This window comes from Catharus ustulatus, chromosome 20 (assembly GCF_009819885.2).
Source record: "Catharus ustulatus isolate bCatUst1 chromosome 20, bCatUst1.pri.v2, whole genome shotgun sequence".
Classification (NCBI taxonomy): domain Eukaryota; kingdom Metazoa; phylum Chordata; class Aves; order Passeriformes; family Turdidae; genus Catharus; species Catharus ustulatus.
The window spans coordinates 8,515,061-8,532,880 of record NC_046240.1 but is presented as its reverse complement, the minus strand read 5'-3'; the positions used below and the strand labels follow the sequence as shown (position 1 = coordinate 8,532,880).

General features: G+C 40.7%; 1 protein-coding gene across 2 annotated transcripts; it reads right to left on the bottom strand.

Moving 5' to 3' along the window:
* Positions 1-1,295: 1,295 nt before the first annotated feature.
* Positions 1,296-16,173, bottom strand: CEP95 (centrosomal protein 95). Of its 2 annotated transcripts, none has more exons than XM_033076518.2 (22): positions 16,013-16,173; positions 14,780-14,908; positions 13,714-13,821; positions 12,760-12,870; positions 11,705-11,813; positions 11,342-11,451; positions 10,516-10,650; positions 9,843-10,042; positions 9,370-9,439; positions 8,683-8,729; positions 7,455-7,573; positions 7,020-7,140; positions 6,735-6,846; positions 6,213-6,376; positions 5,842-5,934; positions 5,334-5,484; positions 4,087-4,247; positions 3,601-3,675; positions 3,064-3,216; positions 1,919-2,065; positions 1,758-1,829; positions 1,296-1,685 (listed from the first exon to the last, which is right to left on the bottom strand). In XM_033076518.2, the coding sequence occupies exons 1-22, from the start codon at positions 16,032-16,034 to the stop codon at positions 1,509-1,511; spliced, it is 2,586 nt and encodes an 861-aa protein (XP_032932409.1). In that variant the 5' UTR covers positions 16,035-16,173; the 3' UTR covers positions 1,296-1,508. The 2 variants fall into 2 exon arrangements, with proteins under 2 accessions (XP_032932409.1, XP_032932408.1); XM_033076517.2 differs by having other exon boundaries at positions 7,455-7,576; positions 8,686-8,729.
* Positions 16,174-17,820: the final 1,647 nt, after the last annotated feature.

The following is a 17,820-nucleotide window of genomic DNA, read 5'->3' as shown; positions in this document are numbered from 1 at the left end:
CCATCTTCCTTGAGGGAAATAAAGGCAAATTTGGTGAAGACTTGCTGAATTTCATCAACTTAGCTGATAAATATTGTCCCTTAAATTCTTCAACTTAGCCAGACTTACAGCAACTCCCTGAAGAGGTTTGGATAGGTCAGGGTTTTGTGTTTCTGGTTTTGTAGAGAGATTTTGGTGTGGTTTTTGGATCTGTATTTTTGCAGTGAGGTATCTTATGTTGTAACAGCTGGCTGGTTTGTTTAATCTGTAAAAGAAGCTCCTTCAGATATCGTGGGCTTTTTTCCCCATTTCTCTTTTTTCAGTGCATGAAAAAAATCCTCTGTGTGTTGTCAGGTCCCTCAGAGTCCCCTAATGGCAACCTTTAAATATTGTATGTACAGTACAATTAAATCCAGTATTCCTGTATCACTTCCCACACAGCAATTTTAAGCAAGAACTATTCTACTATCACAATAAACTATTTAAGAGTTGTACTTTTGTCAGGCAGAGGAGACTGTAGCAGTAGTGGACTGCATTAGTGTCAGCTTGGTTTATGTAATTGTTCTCAGTTTAACTCCTCATCCCTCTCTTGGCACCTCCACAGTGTTTGGCAGGTGAAACCAGGATTTCCTGCTGGGCACTGCACTGTTTATAGCACTGCAAGATGCTACAGTAGGTGCAGTGCCTGCTGTCAGCTCCTGCTCTCCCTGGAAGCAGACCTTAAAAGCTGACTGGTGAAATATTTAATCATTCTTTAATTCTGGTTCTGTCAGTGTGAAGATGGAGTAACCTGTGAGTGTGGCACTGTGGAAGATTAGGAATGCTGTCCACAGCTCCTTCCCTTGCAGAAGCTTATAATGCACAGCTTTAGAAGAATCTGCATTATTTTCTATTTCAAATTACTTTCCCCAGTGCAGGTGTAGCACAGAAAGAGTATTTTATATTCCTTTATATTTTATCAAGCCAGCAACACCAACACTGCAACCACAACTGAAGGAGGAGAGGAAGTATTCTTCCCTTGCTTAATGTATTTAAATTCCCAGTTATTTATCCCAGGTTTATTGCAGCCATTCTCTAACTTGGCCTTTCATAGGAAACCTGAACCTCTGATGTTCTTTCAAAGATCTTCTTGTGCTTTGTGACCTTTCCAATCCATGATTTCTGGCTAATGGTGTTAGATTGGCTTAGCAGCAACAGCCTCAGCACAGAGGCAGAGGAGCCTCAGCATCCAACTGCTCCACCAGGAAAACTTCACTGAAGTCTCTGACTTCATCCTAACATCCTCTGGGTAGTGTCCAACATTACCCCAGACTTGCTAGGAAGGTAAAAAGTAGTTCAGAAACTTTATTGGTGATCTTAAAAGTGCTGTGGAGATCTCAGATCCCAGCAGCTACGCCCCTGACAGGTCAAAAAGATAGAACAGATATTTTAGAAAGCAAAACAGCCTCACACCATCTTCCTATTATAGCAGCTCTCAAAGACTCTGATCATCTTAGCCAGGCAGGATTGCAGTGACATTTACCCAAGTCTTACAAGGAGTGGCTTTGGCTGTACTGGAAAGAAGCCATCCTAAGTCTGGATCTCAGTCTGTCTGCTTCTAGTTCTTGAAAAAAGGTGTCATCATCACTGTGCATGATTGCTGCTTGCAGTTGCTGTATTTCCTTTTCCATCTTTGATCTCACTTCTCTTTTTGTTTTCTGTAGCATCTAAAGAAAATGCTGACATTAGCCACATCATGTAAAAAGAAAAGGCAATTGGAAAAAATTAAGAATACTTACTTGTGCTTGTGTTTTCTCTCTGGTTTGGATTTCTTGGAATTCTTGAGCTATAACTTCTGCTAGCATGGAAAACTAAACAGAACGTGTGTGTGAGTTGAACTAATTAAAAAAAGACTTCTGAATGGAAAAATATGATCAGCTTGATCCAGATGAAGCTTTACCTGATCTTTGTAGTAGTTCTCCAGAGATTCCAGCTCAATCTGGTGCTCTCGCCGTTGCTCGTCGCGCTTCTCTTGAGCATAAACTCTCAGGTCCTTCAGTCTTTGCTTCTGAATTTCTAAGCCTTCTTCAAACAAGTTTTTAAATATCTGCCAGCAATTAACAAAAGCAAACCTGAAACTTTCCCAGGAACTTGAAGTATACATTTACATTTCTCAACTGCTTTATCTGCTGATGGAATGGTGTTTACATGAGGATAGGCCACAGCCCATGAGGAAGCACAACTATGTACCTAGAAATGGTGGTGCACATACAGCTGAGCTGGATTTGTATTACTCATTTAGCTGAAGTTTTGATAGATAAAATAATTTTTTCATGTCAGTTTAGTCAGATGACTCAACTGTGCAAGCCAGGGCCTTTGAACATGCACTGTGATTTACAACCCACCCTGTACTCTGCAGTCTGACTTCAGGACCTTCATCCAGGTTTCCAGCAGCAGGAAATCCAGGCTGGACTCAGGCTTTCCATTCCTCCACAAGAACACTTACCAGCTGTAGCTCACAACTTGAGGCAAACAGTTCTCAAATCCCTACCAGTGGATTATGCAGTAAACTTCTAGCTTTTTATTTTGAAAGGTGACAACTGTGTACCTACTCTTGCAACCCTCCTTGCTCTCCCTCACTCTGATGTCCATCCCTGATTAGATCATATCTGTCACAAAGTCCACTCTGCTTAACAACACAACTGAACAACAAAGCTGCCTGTTTGATCAGTTCCCTCGACTGAAGATTTAGATTGTTTTCTTTGGATGGTGACTGTAGGAACAACTTCTTAATCCTACTGTTTCTGAAAACTCATTTCCCCAATTTCTCATGTTACCAGCCCTGTTTTTCCACACTGATACTTCACCCTTTCTCTCCTCTTAGCCCCATAAATCATCCTTTCTTGTTTCACAGTGGTTTGCCCTGTACTGGATCCACATTTCCAGAGAAGGAACAGTTTCATCTGTGGCCTTGACTGATCAACCACTTCATCCTGGCTCAGTGCTCTGGTCACTGCACTTGCAGCACAGAACTACCAGAGCTCAGCACTGGAGTCCCGACAGGAAGGAATTCCACCCTTGCAGAGCAAGGCCCCTCATCCTCACCTTCTCCTCGCGTGTCCTGGCCCGCAGCAGCTTGGCCCGGAGCTGGAGCCTGTAATCCTCGTAGTATTTCCTGGCCCGGGCCACCTGCTGCCTCTTCTCTGTCACCTTGTTCTGAGCCCATCTCTGTCGGGAGATTCGCTGCTTGATTTCTTGCTAAAAGGGAGATCAGCAGCTGTCAGACCACCCAACTGCCAACAGCCACCCCTGCAGGCAAAGCTTTGTTAATTATTGCTAATTAGGGTGCTTTACTAAGGACCTTCTCCACTCCCCAGCTCTGCAGTTAGGTTTAAAGCATTAAGCATCTGATGTAGCAAAGTCGTGTCATGGGAGCTGCAACAACCTCAGGTTTCTCCTCCTTGCAATTTTTACCCCAGTAGCTGCACAACAGATTATGTGGCATTTTGAGACCATAGCTACTCAAAAAGCATAAACTTGTCATAAGACAAAAAGCTATTTCCATGATCTGGGAATATGCATTCTAGATAGCTCCAAGTGAAATCTCTGCATTAGGTAACAAATAATCTTCAAAGAACGTACCAGTCTCCTGCTGTGATCTTGATCTCTTTTAATAATTGCAGCAAGCAGCTCATGTTTCTTCAAGGCTTGTTCAACCTGGAGGTTTTTAAAAAAAAAAAAAAGCATCATGCTGCAGGACAAGCTGTCCTATGTAGCAGGTTTAAATATTGCCCCTTTGCATGTTTTGGGGTTTGGGTTGTCTTGTATAAATTAACCAACTTTTACATCTCATAACTCACTTTTAAACTAAAATACTGTTCAGAACTAGCAGTGGAAACTACAAAATGCTTTAAAAAAAAGCAATAGCAACCCTAGGCAGTACTCAAGAAACCAGTATAAAAGAAAGACCATAATATTCAAGCAGCTGATGAAAAGTTGAACCTATGTATGTAGATCTGTACATCCCGATTTAACCAAGCTCCCAGAACATCCTGCCACGTTGTGCTGTGGGTGTGCAGGTGCCCTGTCAGGGAATCTCTGCTGACAGGTAAGAATGAGAACACTCACTTCATTCTGGAGTTTTGGTCTAGGTCTGGCAGAAGGTGCCTTGAGGTGCAGAGTTTGTGCAAGCTGCTGCTGCCACATTTTGTTCAGAGTGCGGGTGGAAATGTGCAGGTGAGGAAACTCCTCCAGGAGCTGCAAGAGGAGGTCATTGTCTCTTATTGTCACTGTAAGATAAAGAAAGAGCAATAAGCAATAAATTCTTGGAGAATACTTTTAGTTATAAATTCATCCAGACAGTGTCAGCCTAAGTCAAGAAATGCTTTACATTGAACATTGTGTAAAATGACCATGCTGCTGTTACCATGTCAAGCTAAGCCCAGCTGGACTCATCATCCTGCCAGTGTAGCAGCAGAGAAAGCAATCCCAGTCTTTTGTTGTTTTCTCTGAAGAATTGATTTTATAGCTCAGATGTCATTTCCCTATCACCACCACATCCAACTAAGACAGGTATCTCCTTTCTTCATGTGGTTATGACCATCACTGATCAGTCATTGCTTGCTCTCTCTCTCTCTGGTTGCAGCAACTTAAAGCCAGCACAGCAGTGGCAATGACAGATCTAGGCCAAGTAAACAGATGCAAAATAAACTGGTTTGCAACCAGCTCATTCCCATTACATCTTTGATCTTTTTGTCAGGAAAAGATGATGGGGAGATGAAACAAAAGGGTATTTACCAAATTGGGAAAAAAAATAAGGCAGTATAGCTGAGCAACATCCAGGTATGCAGGGGATTATCTGGTGATCTTACCCATAGGCATGCACAGTACTGATTACCAAAACTGGGCCTAGGATTTGCAGCTTGGCTTTCTTGGAGCATCACTTGCTCAGCAGTGGCAGCATTAAGAGCACAGTGGCAGGGTCCTGCCAGATCCTGCTCTGTGACCTGTATGTGGCTCAGCTCAAGCCACAGGCCCAATTTTAAATCTCATACATGCTCAGAAAAATAACAAAAGGAGAGCTTAGACTGTAGTGGAATAAGCACAGGGGTAGCAGCAATGGAAAAAAGCCCTGAAAATAATCCAAGGGATTTTAAGGAAGTAGCAAATGGGTCACAATTTGACTGTGCACGGATGGTTTACATTTACTTAAAGCATTATCTTCCCTAACAAAAATCCAGACATATAGAGGTCAGAAGAAGGGAAAATTCTACAGCTGACTGGTATATGTTGGACTGGTGCCTTTATTCTTGGAGTTCAATACATGCTTTCAAAAGATGCCAGTTTTCCACCAAGTATAGTTTTGCAGTTCTTACTTGGAGCTGCTTGCTTTGGCTTCATGATCCCTCGTTTTGGAATCCACTGGCTGGATTTGGAAGACTGAGGTGTGGTTTTTCTAGAATAAACTTTCACTGGCCGAGACACTTTTGGATGTTCTTGAAAGACGCTTTCTTTGTACTCTTGTTCCTTAGTAGCAGATGTAAAATAGATGAAGAACAGGTATGAGAAGGGAAACACTGATAGAACACAGTTTGGCCATCAGAACTTAAATGTCTTTCAGACTTGAGAATGAGAACTTGGACATATTGTGGATTTTCCAGAAGGCCAAAATGCAGGTCAGGGTTCAAATAAAGATTAAATCTCATTATTGCATAACCTCAGCTCTTCTGCAGCACTTAACTTTAGTAAGTTACTACTTCAGTTGTACAGTGTTGTAACTATGACACTGGAAGTTAAGGAGGTTTTGTACCATCTAGACAAATTTAAAAATAAAAAATCAACCAAACAAAACACAACCAGCAATCCCAACAGTGCATCACCTACCACTTCCTTGGCAGCTTCTCTGAGCTTGGAAATTCTATGCTTTTCCCTTGCTTCAAAAATTCTCAGCTCATTTTCATAAGCTTTAGTGACCAGCTAGAAAACAAAAATAAAAGGACTTGTCAGGGGAAATAATCAGGCTATACAGCCACCTTGTTAACTTGTTTGCTGCATGGGTCAAAGCAGCTTCTTCCACTTTAAACTCTTTTTTGCAAATTTTTGGGGTTTAAGTCTCTTCCTCAGCAGGCTGGAGATAAAACAGCATATGATTACTAAAGGAGACCAGCTGCCCCCATTACATAAAAGTGTTCTGGTGTTGTGGTTTTAGTGTAACTGTTGGTGAGAATTACCATGAGGTCCAATCTAAAAATTACCTTTGCTTTTCTTGTTCTTTCATCCCTTTCTTCCTGCAGGTGGCTGTGTATTGTCTTTATTTGGCTTGTTGCACTACTCCTCAGTTTACGCTGCTGCTGCTGAGATGAGGGTGAGGCTGGAGAGAGGGATCGTGGCCTGCCTGGGTAGCTCGGATGTGATGTATCTGTAGGGAAAGATCATTCACTGAGTATCTAATTTGACACAAAAAAACAGTAAAGTGTTGTGACTAGGCCCTCATTTCAGAACCACAGTCCTGTGAGCTTGTATTCCGTCCTTCCCCTCCACTTTCTATACATTTTAATTGCAGCTGTTTGCCTTTTTTTTTTTTGCAAAGTTTTATCACTTTTTTTTAAGTGTTAAACAGAAACTTGGTTGCAATTCTGTTACTGTAGCTCAGGTTTGGATCAAAACAGAACTAGCAATACAAAACTTAGTAACTAACTAATTGAGTGTAGCAGCTTTAAATGAAAAGGTTTCTTTTATATTTGTTTCCATCCCAATACTGGCACAAGGGTTGTTACCTCTCCCAGATGTCCTTCGGCCATAGTCCATGACACTGTCACTGTGCTGGGACAGTCTGTCCTCCTCTGTCAGCTCCTGTTCTGTGTGCTGACCCAAAGCTCTCTTCAACATCTAAAGGACAGATTTTTTTTGTGGGGATCAGGTTCAATAGACAATTCTCAAGTTTAAATGAACTAAAGTCAGGTATTAGTTGCAGATTTCCTTTTCATCCATATTGCACTGATATTCTCTCCACTGTCATTGAGGTGCACTGCTCAGCTCAAGAGAGAAGAGACTGCACTTACTAAATCTAGTTCATGTAGCCTGCGAGACAGATTTTCTGATGCTTTGTGAAACTCTTGCATAGGCACCTTCTCCTTTGTTGTTCTGCAGGAAAGTGAATCTTCGGTGGAATTTTCATACTTGCTAAACAGAAAACAGACAGATTTCATTTCTGTTCTAAAAACTTGACAGTGAGCATTATCTCACACAATTCCAGTTCACTTTTTGCCTAAGCACATTTTCATAGGATTAAGCAGAGTAGAGTGTGTAAACACCTATAAACATATTTAACAAAATGAGTATATGTCAGGAGAAACAGGAAATCTTTCTGTTAGAATTAATCTTTCACTGTCACACAGCCAAGGAAAGAGAGATCTTATGTAAAAAGGGAGGTGGGGACTGGCTGACCATGGAAATCAAAGTGCCAGTGTGGTTCAGTACCAAAAATCTGAACTTGCCTTGTTGCTCTGGGCCAGTGTAGTGATTCTGGTCTTGGGATTTGTGTTACTTGTTCAGCACGCAGTGAGAGCTGTTCCTCAGAAGAGGAGGCTGATGCAGCAGACTCACATACCAGAGGCATCTAGGAAAATGATTTAATGAAGGTTTTATAAATCATGTGAGTAGAGATGCTGTAAGAGAACCATCCCAGACCCTGTGAGTATAGATATATAAAAATAGTTCTATTTCTAGGCTCCTGACTGCAGATACTGCTTTAGAGAACTAATGCTTAAAGAAATGGACTAGAAAAATATGGAAGATCAGTTCACAGCTAAAGCACTGAACCAGAACAGGGTCTAGGCTAAGGTAATGACTATCTCCACATTCCTGGGACTGATGCCAGGTAGTGGAAATAAGCTGAATTTCCCTTAGTACAGGCTGAGCTGCAGCTCACAGTGATCCAGAAGAGAACACTCCTGTCCTTTTGCCATTTAGCTGCACTGGTTCAGTTCTGCCTGGTGACTTCTCTGTTCAAACTGGAGTAACTTGGGCTTGGCATGGACATACTGGGAAATGCACCAATGGAAAATGAGTTTCAGAGACAATGTAAATGTAAAAGCTGTTTAAATATTGGAACAAGCAAAGTCTGTGAGTACCTCTTGTGGTTGCAGAAGGCAAAATTGTGTTTCCAGAGAAAGAAACTTCCTTTACAGACACATTTCTATGGGCACAGATTGGTAACTGCTGATCAGTTTGTGGGTTTTGCATTATTCAGTTTTTGAAAAGCAAAGGACAATGCAAGAAAATAAAAGGAGAGAATATAATAAGCAGTTAATGGATCTTTAAAAGGGAGTGAATCTAAGTTTTAGTGGCCAAAACCCCCAAAATTCTTATTAATTTAGAATGCTGATATACTTCAGAGAAAGAACATGACTGTACTCCTGTGCTTTGTATATTTTTGATTAAAAAGCAAGATAACCAGTAGCTGCTTGGCTGTGATAAATAGAACTCTGTGTGTGCTGGCTCTGTACATTTTGGAGCAAACAACTCCAGGAAGAACTAAGAACTGACATGACTCACACACTGCACATAATCACAGTCTAACAACACTGCATCACTGATTGTATGCTGGGGAAGGAAAGTCTAAAGCAGGTTTGAAATAAGCCCAGAAGTGCCACAAGAAAACAGACAAATCAAGCAAAAATCAAAAAATACTGATTAAAATTCCAAAAATAAAACTGCAACATGTACCTTTGTCACATTGTCCTCAGCATCATCTCCCAGCATTTTTCCCACTGCAGAAGCAGATGACAGGTAAGTGTGAGTTAGTGTGGGCAACAAGGAAAAAAAGATGTGAGCCAGGGTCTGTGGATCTAAATTATTCAGACAATAGAATGACAAAGCAACTGTGGTTACCCAGTTGTGACATTCATTTTGGTAATTTCTCCAGTCTTCAATGTTCCATGTCATGGGAATGCTATGGAAACTAAAAAAGGTAAGCAGTGTTTCCAAGGCAACAGAGAAAATGAGTACTGAAAAAAATAGCTTCTAAACCTTTTCTATAATAGCAGTTAATGGCTTTTTCTTAGAATTGAAACTGGCTTGTTTGGTCCATGTTTCTCTGCTCAGATTAAGCTCAGCCATGGGACTTATCTGCTGGAAGAGATTTCTGTGGTATAGGCCCATCTTAACGGGATTAACTAAGAAAGGAGTTGAATTGGGGACATGGATTACTTTTTTTCCAGTAGAAGGAACAGATTAAAAGTAACCTATTTTTGTTCCTCTGTAAAGCAGAGATAGAAATATGAACTTGTGTCTGAATTTCAAAAAATCCACCAGTAAATTCAAAACAATGTTTCTTGTGGTGCCAGTAAAAATAAATACAACATCATAACACTTAAGAGTTATCCTAAAGGATACAAAATTTTCTCTCACCAGGGATCTTTCTTGATAGAGGAAGACCATCAGAAACATCATCAGATTTTTGGGTAAGTGACTTTTCAATCTGAAATAAAAAGCAAGATGTGTTCTATAAATTCACAGGTGAGTGCTGGTAGGAAGGTAATACATTAGGTCTGTCTGCAAATGGAAATCAATGCTGATTTTGTAGATAGATAAAAATCACTATAATTATTTTGTTTACTGTAAACTGTGTAGTTGCATTGACTGTGGAGATGTGTATGTATATGTGTATAAAATAAAGACCCCTCTAAATTCCTCTCTGAACATTTAGAGAAGAATGAATCCACAATCCAAAATTCCTGGAACTGAGATAAACTGACACATTCAGAAGTGCTCTTCAGGAACCAGCTACTCTCATTTTGCAAGTAAATGAGGAGGTTTTCAAATGAAAGCAGTATTGGTTACTAAAAGAAAATGAAATAATCAAAGAGCAGGTTTTCCCTTACAATAGGAATGTTCACTGCTTGACTGCAAGCCAGAGCTGCTGCCTGCCTGTCTGAGCTGTGGTAATCTCTCCATGCCGGATCCGAGGGCTGGAACGGGGGCAGCAGAGGAATTGCCTGCTGGATGGGCTCCCCCAGTTTTGTAGCACTGGCACTCTGACTCCCTCTGTGGGGTTCAGCAGCAGGAACAGACTCCATCCCTCCTGAAGAGGCAAATACAAAGAACTTGAAGTGTTATCTGGGAAAGCAGAACACGTTTTGTGATTTGTGTGTACATAATAAAGGGAAGTGTCTCAATAGCCAATGTGAGCTGCCACCTTTGTTGGATTGCATAGGACAGTGCTGTAACATTTTTCACCCTTGAGAACATGATTTTGGATGGGATGATCTTCCACAAGGACTTTTTAAGTGTTTTGAACCACAAAAGCAAAGACTATAAACCACAACACAAATTAAAAACAGCCTAGCTGAAGCCAAATTCTAGCTAAGCAGAAAAACCCCAGATAATGAAAATTTGCCTATTCTGAGAGACTAAAATATCACATTTCTGGTAAGAATTTATTTCAAAACATGACAAAGTCCATTCATGACTAAAGCTCTCCTGCACACTACCCTAGTTCCCTACACCCCCAAATCAAAATCAGGTGGATGAGCTGTCAGAAGAATCAATACTCACCATCTTCCCTTTCCTTTCCAATCCCCCTTTCACTTTCTGAGAATAGTTGGGGCAATGCTGCAAGAGCCTCTGAGCTTTCAGATTCTTCTACCCCTGTGTCCTTTTTTGCTAGACACAGTCCAGGCATCTGAAGTTCTAGAAGAGGATGTTTAAAAAGAATAAATTAAGATCTAGAAAGCATTTTGCTATGAACTGTTGACATGGACAATTTTAATTCTGCTGTCAGCAATCCATACTAAGCTCAAGATAGGTCTATTAAATTCTTATTTGTAATTCCAGTCAATGAAATGTTCATAATTCATAATATTTCTTTATGCCTCTACTTGATGAATAATCATCCAATAAGAATAGGAATAATTGTAATATTTTTATAGAAAAAAAGAAATAAGAATGAGCTTTATTTGAGTCATCACATTATTCATTTTAGAGCCATCCATGAAGTTTTGAAGGGGCACACACTCCTAACAACTCTTTAAGAATGAACTTATTAAATACATCTTACACTCCTACAAATGAAACAAAGTTTCAGAATTCCTCTATTCTACTGAATAGAGAAAATGCTTTTGAAGAACTGAATTAGAACTCAAACAACAAACCTTTATCCTAATAAGGTAGTACATGAAAAATAATGCCTGGAATATTTACATCTAGGAATTTTAACTACAGCAAGATGTATTTGCTCATTGTGGGCTGTCTGGGGTTTTTTTTAAACAAAGATTTTAAATAGTATTTATCTGAAAGAAGTAACTTCAAAAAAGGAAACAAAAAAAAAGCCAGGAAGTCTTAATACAGAAGAGTCTTAAAATTTTTTCTCACCCAAACTCACCTTCCCCTCTCTTGGAAAATGAATAAGCAGTATCTCCAAGTTTAATTAATTCACTGGTAGATTCTGAGCCATCTGTATCACAAGTTAGAATAAAATATTCTGACTGGGACCTAAGGGAACATAAAGCCATCAAATATTTCCTCTCTCAGCCTCTGCCCATTCAGCCCACGAGATGGAGCTGCCGAGGAGCCGTGCAGGACACGGCCCTGCTGCCACAGAGCAGAGCAGAGCAGGAGGCACAGCCACATCAGCTCATTGTGGCACATGTAATCAGTAGGTGTCTATATTATAAAAACCTACTAATTTCTCTACAGATACACAGTCAATCACCATGTGAAAGCAAATATTCAGAATTGTTCTTACCTTTCACCTGGTGAGAGTTGTGTGTTTTCTGTAAGCTGACCAGTACTGCTTTCCAGCTGCTCTTGAGATGCAGTTTGAATTTCATCACTGGACAGCACATTTAGCTCAGCTGTTAATAACCAAGAGGTAATTATTTTCAGGAAAACTACTTCTGCCTATAAACTAACAAGTACTACTTCCAATATAATCAAAACAGTTGATGTGTAATATCAACAGTGCAGTGTTTTATCTAAAATGATGACAACTTTTATGGTAAATTTTGAAAAATTAAACTACTACCATATATCCCCTTGTTCCACTTATGAATAAACCTTTCTTCTTCAAAATAATTAATCTGTGGACTTACAGCTAGAAAATTTGAGGCACTAACACAAGGCTGACAGCCTGAGGGAAGGGAAAGGCAGTACAGGCACTGAACATTCCTCTTTCTTCTGTCCATTTAGGAACAGGTCAGGAGGGAACTCGGGCACCAAGTGCTCTCCTCTTACTCACAGAGTACAATAGTCAGTGGTGACAACTGGACAACTCTTATCAGCTCTGAGATAGAAAGACCAGGAAGATGCCTCTGCAGGGCTGAGCAGCTTCTCTTCCCAATTTCCTCAAAATAACCCCTGCTACAAACCCTCTCCCAAGACCCACTTCCCAGGGAGGGCTGTCATCCCCCTTATCTTCTAGTAAGTAGAAGGGACATTTGCTCATTGTTCCAATTAAAGCAAACACTTCCCTCCTTGAATCCTAATCCTAAATCATCTGATTTACAAATTGAAAAGCAACTAACAAAGGATGAATTGTCTGAAGTAGGTTTCTACGACAAGAATAAAGCAGAAAGATTATGTAAGTTTGGGGAGAAATTATTTTATTACTGTTTATGAAAACAAGGAATGCAAATATTCATCTTTGCCCCTGAAACTTCCTCCTCTAGGGTCAGTTTTGTCCTTCTCTCCATTGTCAAGGTTATAAATAACAAAATAAAAACCAAAACAAAGCAAACCAGCAAAAAAACAAACCCAAAGAAATCTTTGCTACATTGGAAACACATTGGGTTTACATCTCACCTCCAGTCTGAGAAGAAGCTTCACTGACTTCTCTAAGATACTCCAACAAACCATCAAATATTTCCAGGAGGTTTTTGATAGATTCCCTGTCTCCTTTCACAATATTCTCACCTTAAGAGAAGGTAATTACACATATTAATAATTAGTACTTCACAGAAGGAAAACCTCTCAAAAGCAGGCATTTTCTGTAGAAGAGTGCTTAGAAATTCTTGTAAAGGTCTCAGCTCAGAAGATACCTGGTCACTTATTTATGGCTGTGTAGCTAATAAAGTATATTTTAAGTGTTCTAAATTTGCATATTTTCAGTTGTAATAAGTCAAAGTTTATTGATGCAGTAGTTGCTTCCGTACTCACAAAATAAATATTCTGGGATATTTTCAGGGACAATTGGTATTTAATATTTTTCTTATACATAAAACTACAGCATGACATGAAGCAGTCTATGCAGTGGCAGCAGAATTGCAAACACCAGCCACTGTGTACAGGCACCAAGTCAGAGATACTTCTTATCAAACAGATTTCATTCTTCACAGGTTATGCTGTGTGAGACCACACACAGGAATACTCAGGGAAGGTATTATCTATGTACAGATAAACAAAGTTCAACTCTTTACTCACCAACTTTTAGAAATATAATAACAAGTTTGAAATTCCAGGGTCGTGTCTTAAAACCCAGCATCCAAGCCTGAGCCAGTGACAGATTTCAGATAATATTTTGGCAGCCAAATGAAGAATGGCTGGATGTCAACTTCAACATTTCTTTCTCTTATTTATTCTCTGCTTGCTGTTTCAATTTATAACCTGATGTCCAAGGCAATGGGTCAGTGTTCTGATGACATCCACTACCATAAGAAGATATTCCAAAGCAAGCTGTGTAACACCAGTTTCTTAAAGCATTCAAATTAAACCACACAGCTATTCAGATGTGTTTTTCTCATTAAACCAAGTACTTACCTGTGATGTGAGACAAGCTGACCTGCAAATAATCCAATGCCAGAGAATCTATTACTGCTTGTACATTATGTGCATCATCCTCTTGGCTTCTGGGAGTAGCAATGAAATCTATTTAACGTAAACAATAGATTTTAGACTACTTAAATGGATAGCTTGTTGGAAGTACTTTAATGAAATTAATTTCTGCTTACAAGTTAATATTTTTTCAGTAGCTTGTGTCCTTGGTGAAAAGCCCAAATATCATATAGTCCTACAAATCTTTTATAGATACTGAGCACAAACTTAGAATACCCTTTGGAAGATGTGAGGAGTTTATCAGGATTAAATTCAAGAACAGAGACTACTAAAGCATTTCCCTTCCTTCACTCCCAGCACACACACCTAGTTCAGATCATCAAACTGGAATTGCAGTTTGTCTTAGGGCTTCTTTCCCTGTCATACACTAATTGCACTGCAATGATTCTACTTAATTGGGAACATTATTTTTAGTTCTGTGCTTGCATTTAACAGGACTTTTACCTTCAATAGGTGCCAGTTATCTCAGTGCTCTTAAAATCTTCTGCAATTAGCAGCCTGAAACTTCCTATACCGAACAGTTTATAAACAAAGCAAATACATAATTGTATAGCCTTTTCTTAGCTGTTGTCACTGAAGTCCAGTGGAGATGGATTAAAGTAGGGTTAAATCACAGCTCAGTTCTTAGCAGGCTGTAAGTATGAAGCATTTTATGAGAGCAGACCTTCAGTGTTACACTGCTCTAAGATAAAATGAGCCAGCTCACACTCTTCAAAAGTATCATCCCACAGATGGCTTTCAAGGCCTAATTTACAGTAGTTTTGTTGTGGCTGTCCTCATAGCTGCCATTCATAGCCCAAAGTTAAAATAAAATTGGCCAAAATTACTTAAATCTTCTTAAAGAATGAAAATCTTATATCTTTGTCTTTGGAAAGACACAAATACTTAAAATCCCTACATCTGTAGGAAGTTTTACAAGTTTTAATTTTATTTAGCAACAACATACACAGAGACAAAAATAAAAATCAGATTTAGCAACTGCCATTCCTACCTGGTACTTTTTCTCCTAAAATTGACTCATAAAGACGAACAAACACATCAGCACTACATTCTGAGAGATGCTTTATGTGCTGGTTTATGTGACAGGTCCTGAAAAGATCATTGGCAACATCAACCCAATCTGTTTAGAAGAAAAACAATTAATGTCAGAACTGAAAGACACAAATAAAGACATTGTTATTTACAGTGAAAGGTGACCACTGTAAGTGTCTGACTCCACCAGAGGTGGTCAAACCCAGGACTCTGTCCCATTCATCCAAAATATTACACATTGTTCAAGTGCAGTCATAGCCAACTGGATTTGGGAGTGTCAGGCACTGAAGTACCACAGGCTGGGCAGGTTAATTTTTTTTTTCATGCAATGAAAACCAAATTTGAATCTGGTCTCATAGGAACTCTGAATCTTCAAGATCTTAACAAGCCAAGCTTTGATACACCATTTATCAATGATCAGAAATGACAGGTACTTTTTTGGGAAACATGAGCTTCTCTTACAAATCCAGGTTCTCTATGACATCACTGCTAATGCAAATACTCCTCATGAAAAGTAAATTCTACTTTAATTAATTATTTAAGGATTAGAAGAATACAGAGGCGGTCCTGCCAAGTGCTCTGTTGAGCACAATGAGATGTGCACTGAACATTCTGATTCTTCCCTAACTTTGAGTCCTGAGATCAAAATGCTTTGAAGGACACATACTTTTAACAATTATTAAGAACTTTAATTTACTGGAGAAAACATTAGTCACCTTTGGAAGGAAAAATTATAGAATTACTACAACAGAAACTGATTTGTACAGTTTTAAATCCCCTGTATACAAGAGTGTTACTTTCGACCCCTCTATTCTTCCATCAGCTCCAGACATCACTTTATTTTAAGTTTCAGATGCATGAAAGGTTAAAGTAGCAACAACACTTCAGGCTGTCTTGGAATACTTGAATTGCTGTTCATCTGTTAAAAGCGTCGCCAGGAAAGGAACAAAGACAAACGAGGGGAAGGGGGAGGTTAACGCAAAGAGCTTGAAAAGCCGTAACACAAGAAAACGACAGCTTTAAAGAGCGGGACGTGACGAGGGAGAAGGAAGCGTCCGGCTCGGTTCAGCTCAGCTCCCCCGGCTCTGCGGGCACCAGGCCGGGCACTGCTCCGGGAGCAGGACGTGCTCACAGCCCCCGCAGGGCCGGGCCCCAGCGAGCCGCGCTCGGACCCCGCGGGGCCCGGCCCTACCTGAGCCCTCAGCGCTGCCCATGGCGGCACCAACGATCCGGGCCCGCCCCCGCCATTTAAACCGCGGCCTGCGCGCCCATTGGGCAGGTGCCGCAGGAAGGGGCGGGGCGGCGGCGGCAGGCTCCGGTGCTGTCGGTCATGGCCGGCGTTACGGGAGCGGGGCGGGGCGATCGCCTCTAACAGGGCTGGGAACGGGCGGGGTTGGGGTTGGGAACGGGGAGCAAAGGAAGAGCCCTGTCCCAAAGCCAAGCGGCAGCTCCATTCCCTGCCGCGTCCCGGTCACCGGACGGGCGCCCCCGGTGCGGCCCCGCGGTTCCGGCCGGGACCGAGACCAGCACCGCCCCTCGGGCCAGCCCGAGCGCGGCTGGCCGTGTAAAATGGCGGCGGGGAAGGGAGGGGGGGGTTGTTCCGTGAGGTTCCGCCTTCGTCACCTGAACGGGAGGTGGCTGTTGGCGATTTCTCGGTAAAATAGGTGGGGAAAAGGCCGGCCTGGGGCGGGGGTGGAGCGGGGAAAGTTCCAGCGCTTGACCTTGCAGGCTGCTCCGGACGTTTGGCCGGTGTGTCCATTACCGGGTGTTGGAGTTAATTGCCATGATACAGGTTTGACAGGGTAACCCAAAGGCATTTCTGCATGAAAGGAGAACTAAAACCTTTATTAAAAATAAGATGTAGAAATGAAACTTACTGTGTTAGCTGCTAGCATGCAGTTTTCTGGACAGATTGGACGGTGAAAGTCTATTATTTTCCTTTCTGAGCAACAGTAGTCCATACTCCTCGGGAATTCTGGGTTTTCCTGTAAGAAAGAAAACATGGTGCCCTTTATCATTAAACTCTTTGAGCATGACAAAAGCAACTGAGGTCCCAATTTTGACTGTAAAAATAATGACTGGCAGCAATTAAACCTCAGTGGTATGAGCTCCAGCAGCTCATGGGTGTCATTTGTAGATCCAAACCCAAGTGCACACACCACCTTAGGAACACAAAGGAGCTTTTGTTGTGTGTAAGCAAACACGGATCAGTGCTATCGAAACTAAAGCAAACATGCAATTCAGTTTGCTACATGCACAGCTACAGCTCTGCAAAGCTGTGCTGATTTGTTTCCACGTTTTGGCTTAACTGGTAATTAAGAGAACACGGGAAAATCGATGATGTTAACTTAGGAGGGTGGAACAGAAAAATGAGGAAATTTTTTTACAAAGGAAATTGAAAGGAGTTGTTTGCAGACTTAGCTGCGTGTAGACAAGGCAGGGACTGGGTTTTTGTTTAGTCTTTTCAATTCTTTAAAACCTTAGAAAGATAAACAGCACTGTAACAGGAGCCACAAAGTTATACACAAACAAAATTAAATTAAGCTGTGTTAGGATAAATGCAATAGAACAAGAGAAGATAATTTTTATTTTTACAGCCTTTGCAAAAATCTTTTTCAGACTCATCAGGAACAGGAAGCTTCTAGGGTCAGAAGGTGGAGAGTGTTAATAGGGGTGTTTGTGGACAAAATTTTTTTCACAAGCCGTAATAGGTAAGTCTATACTGAAAAAAAACGGAGAGATTTTTCTATTAGAAATTTGCTGGAACAGTATTAAGAAAACAAGTCAAATTGGAGTGCTATTGAAAGAAAAAATTTATTACAACAAAAAATGATTGAGCAAGGTGGAATTCCAAATTGCTGAGGGTTGAACAGCTGTGGCTATTCATAAACAAAATGAGCCTGACTTAGGTGTTATTTTTGAGGACAATAATGCCTTGGGTTTTAGGTTTTATATTTTTCTAAAATCTCTGCTGCTTAGTGTGTAACTCTGAAACTTATT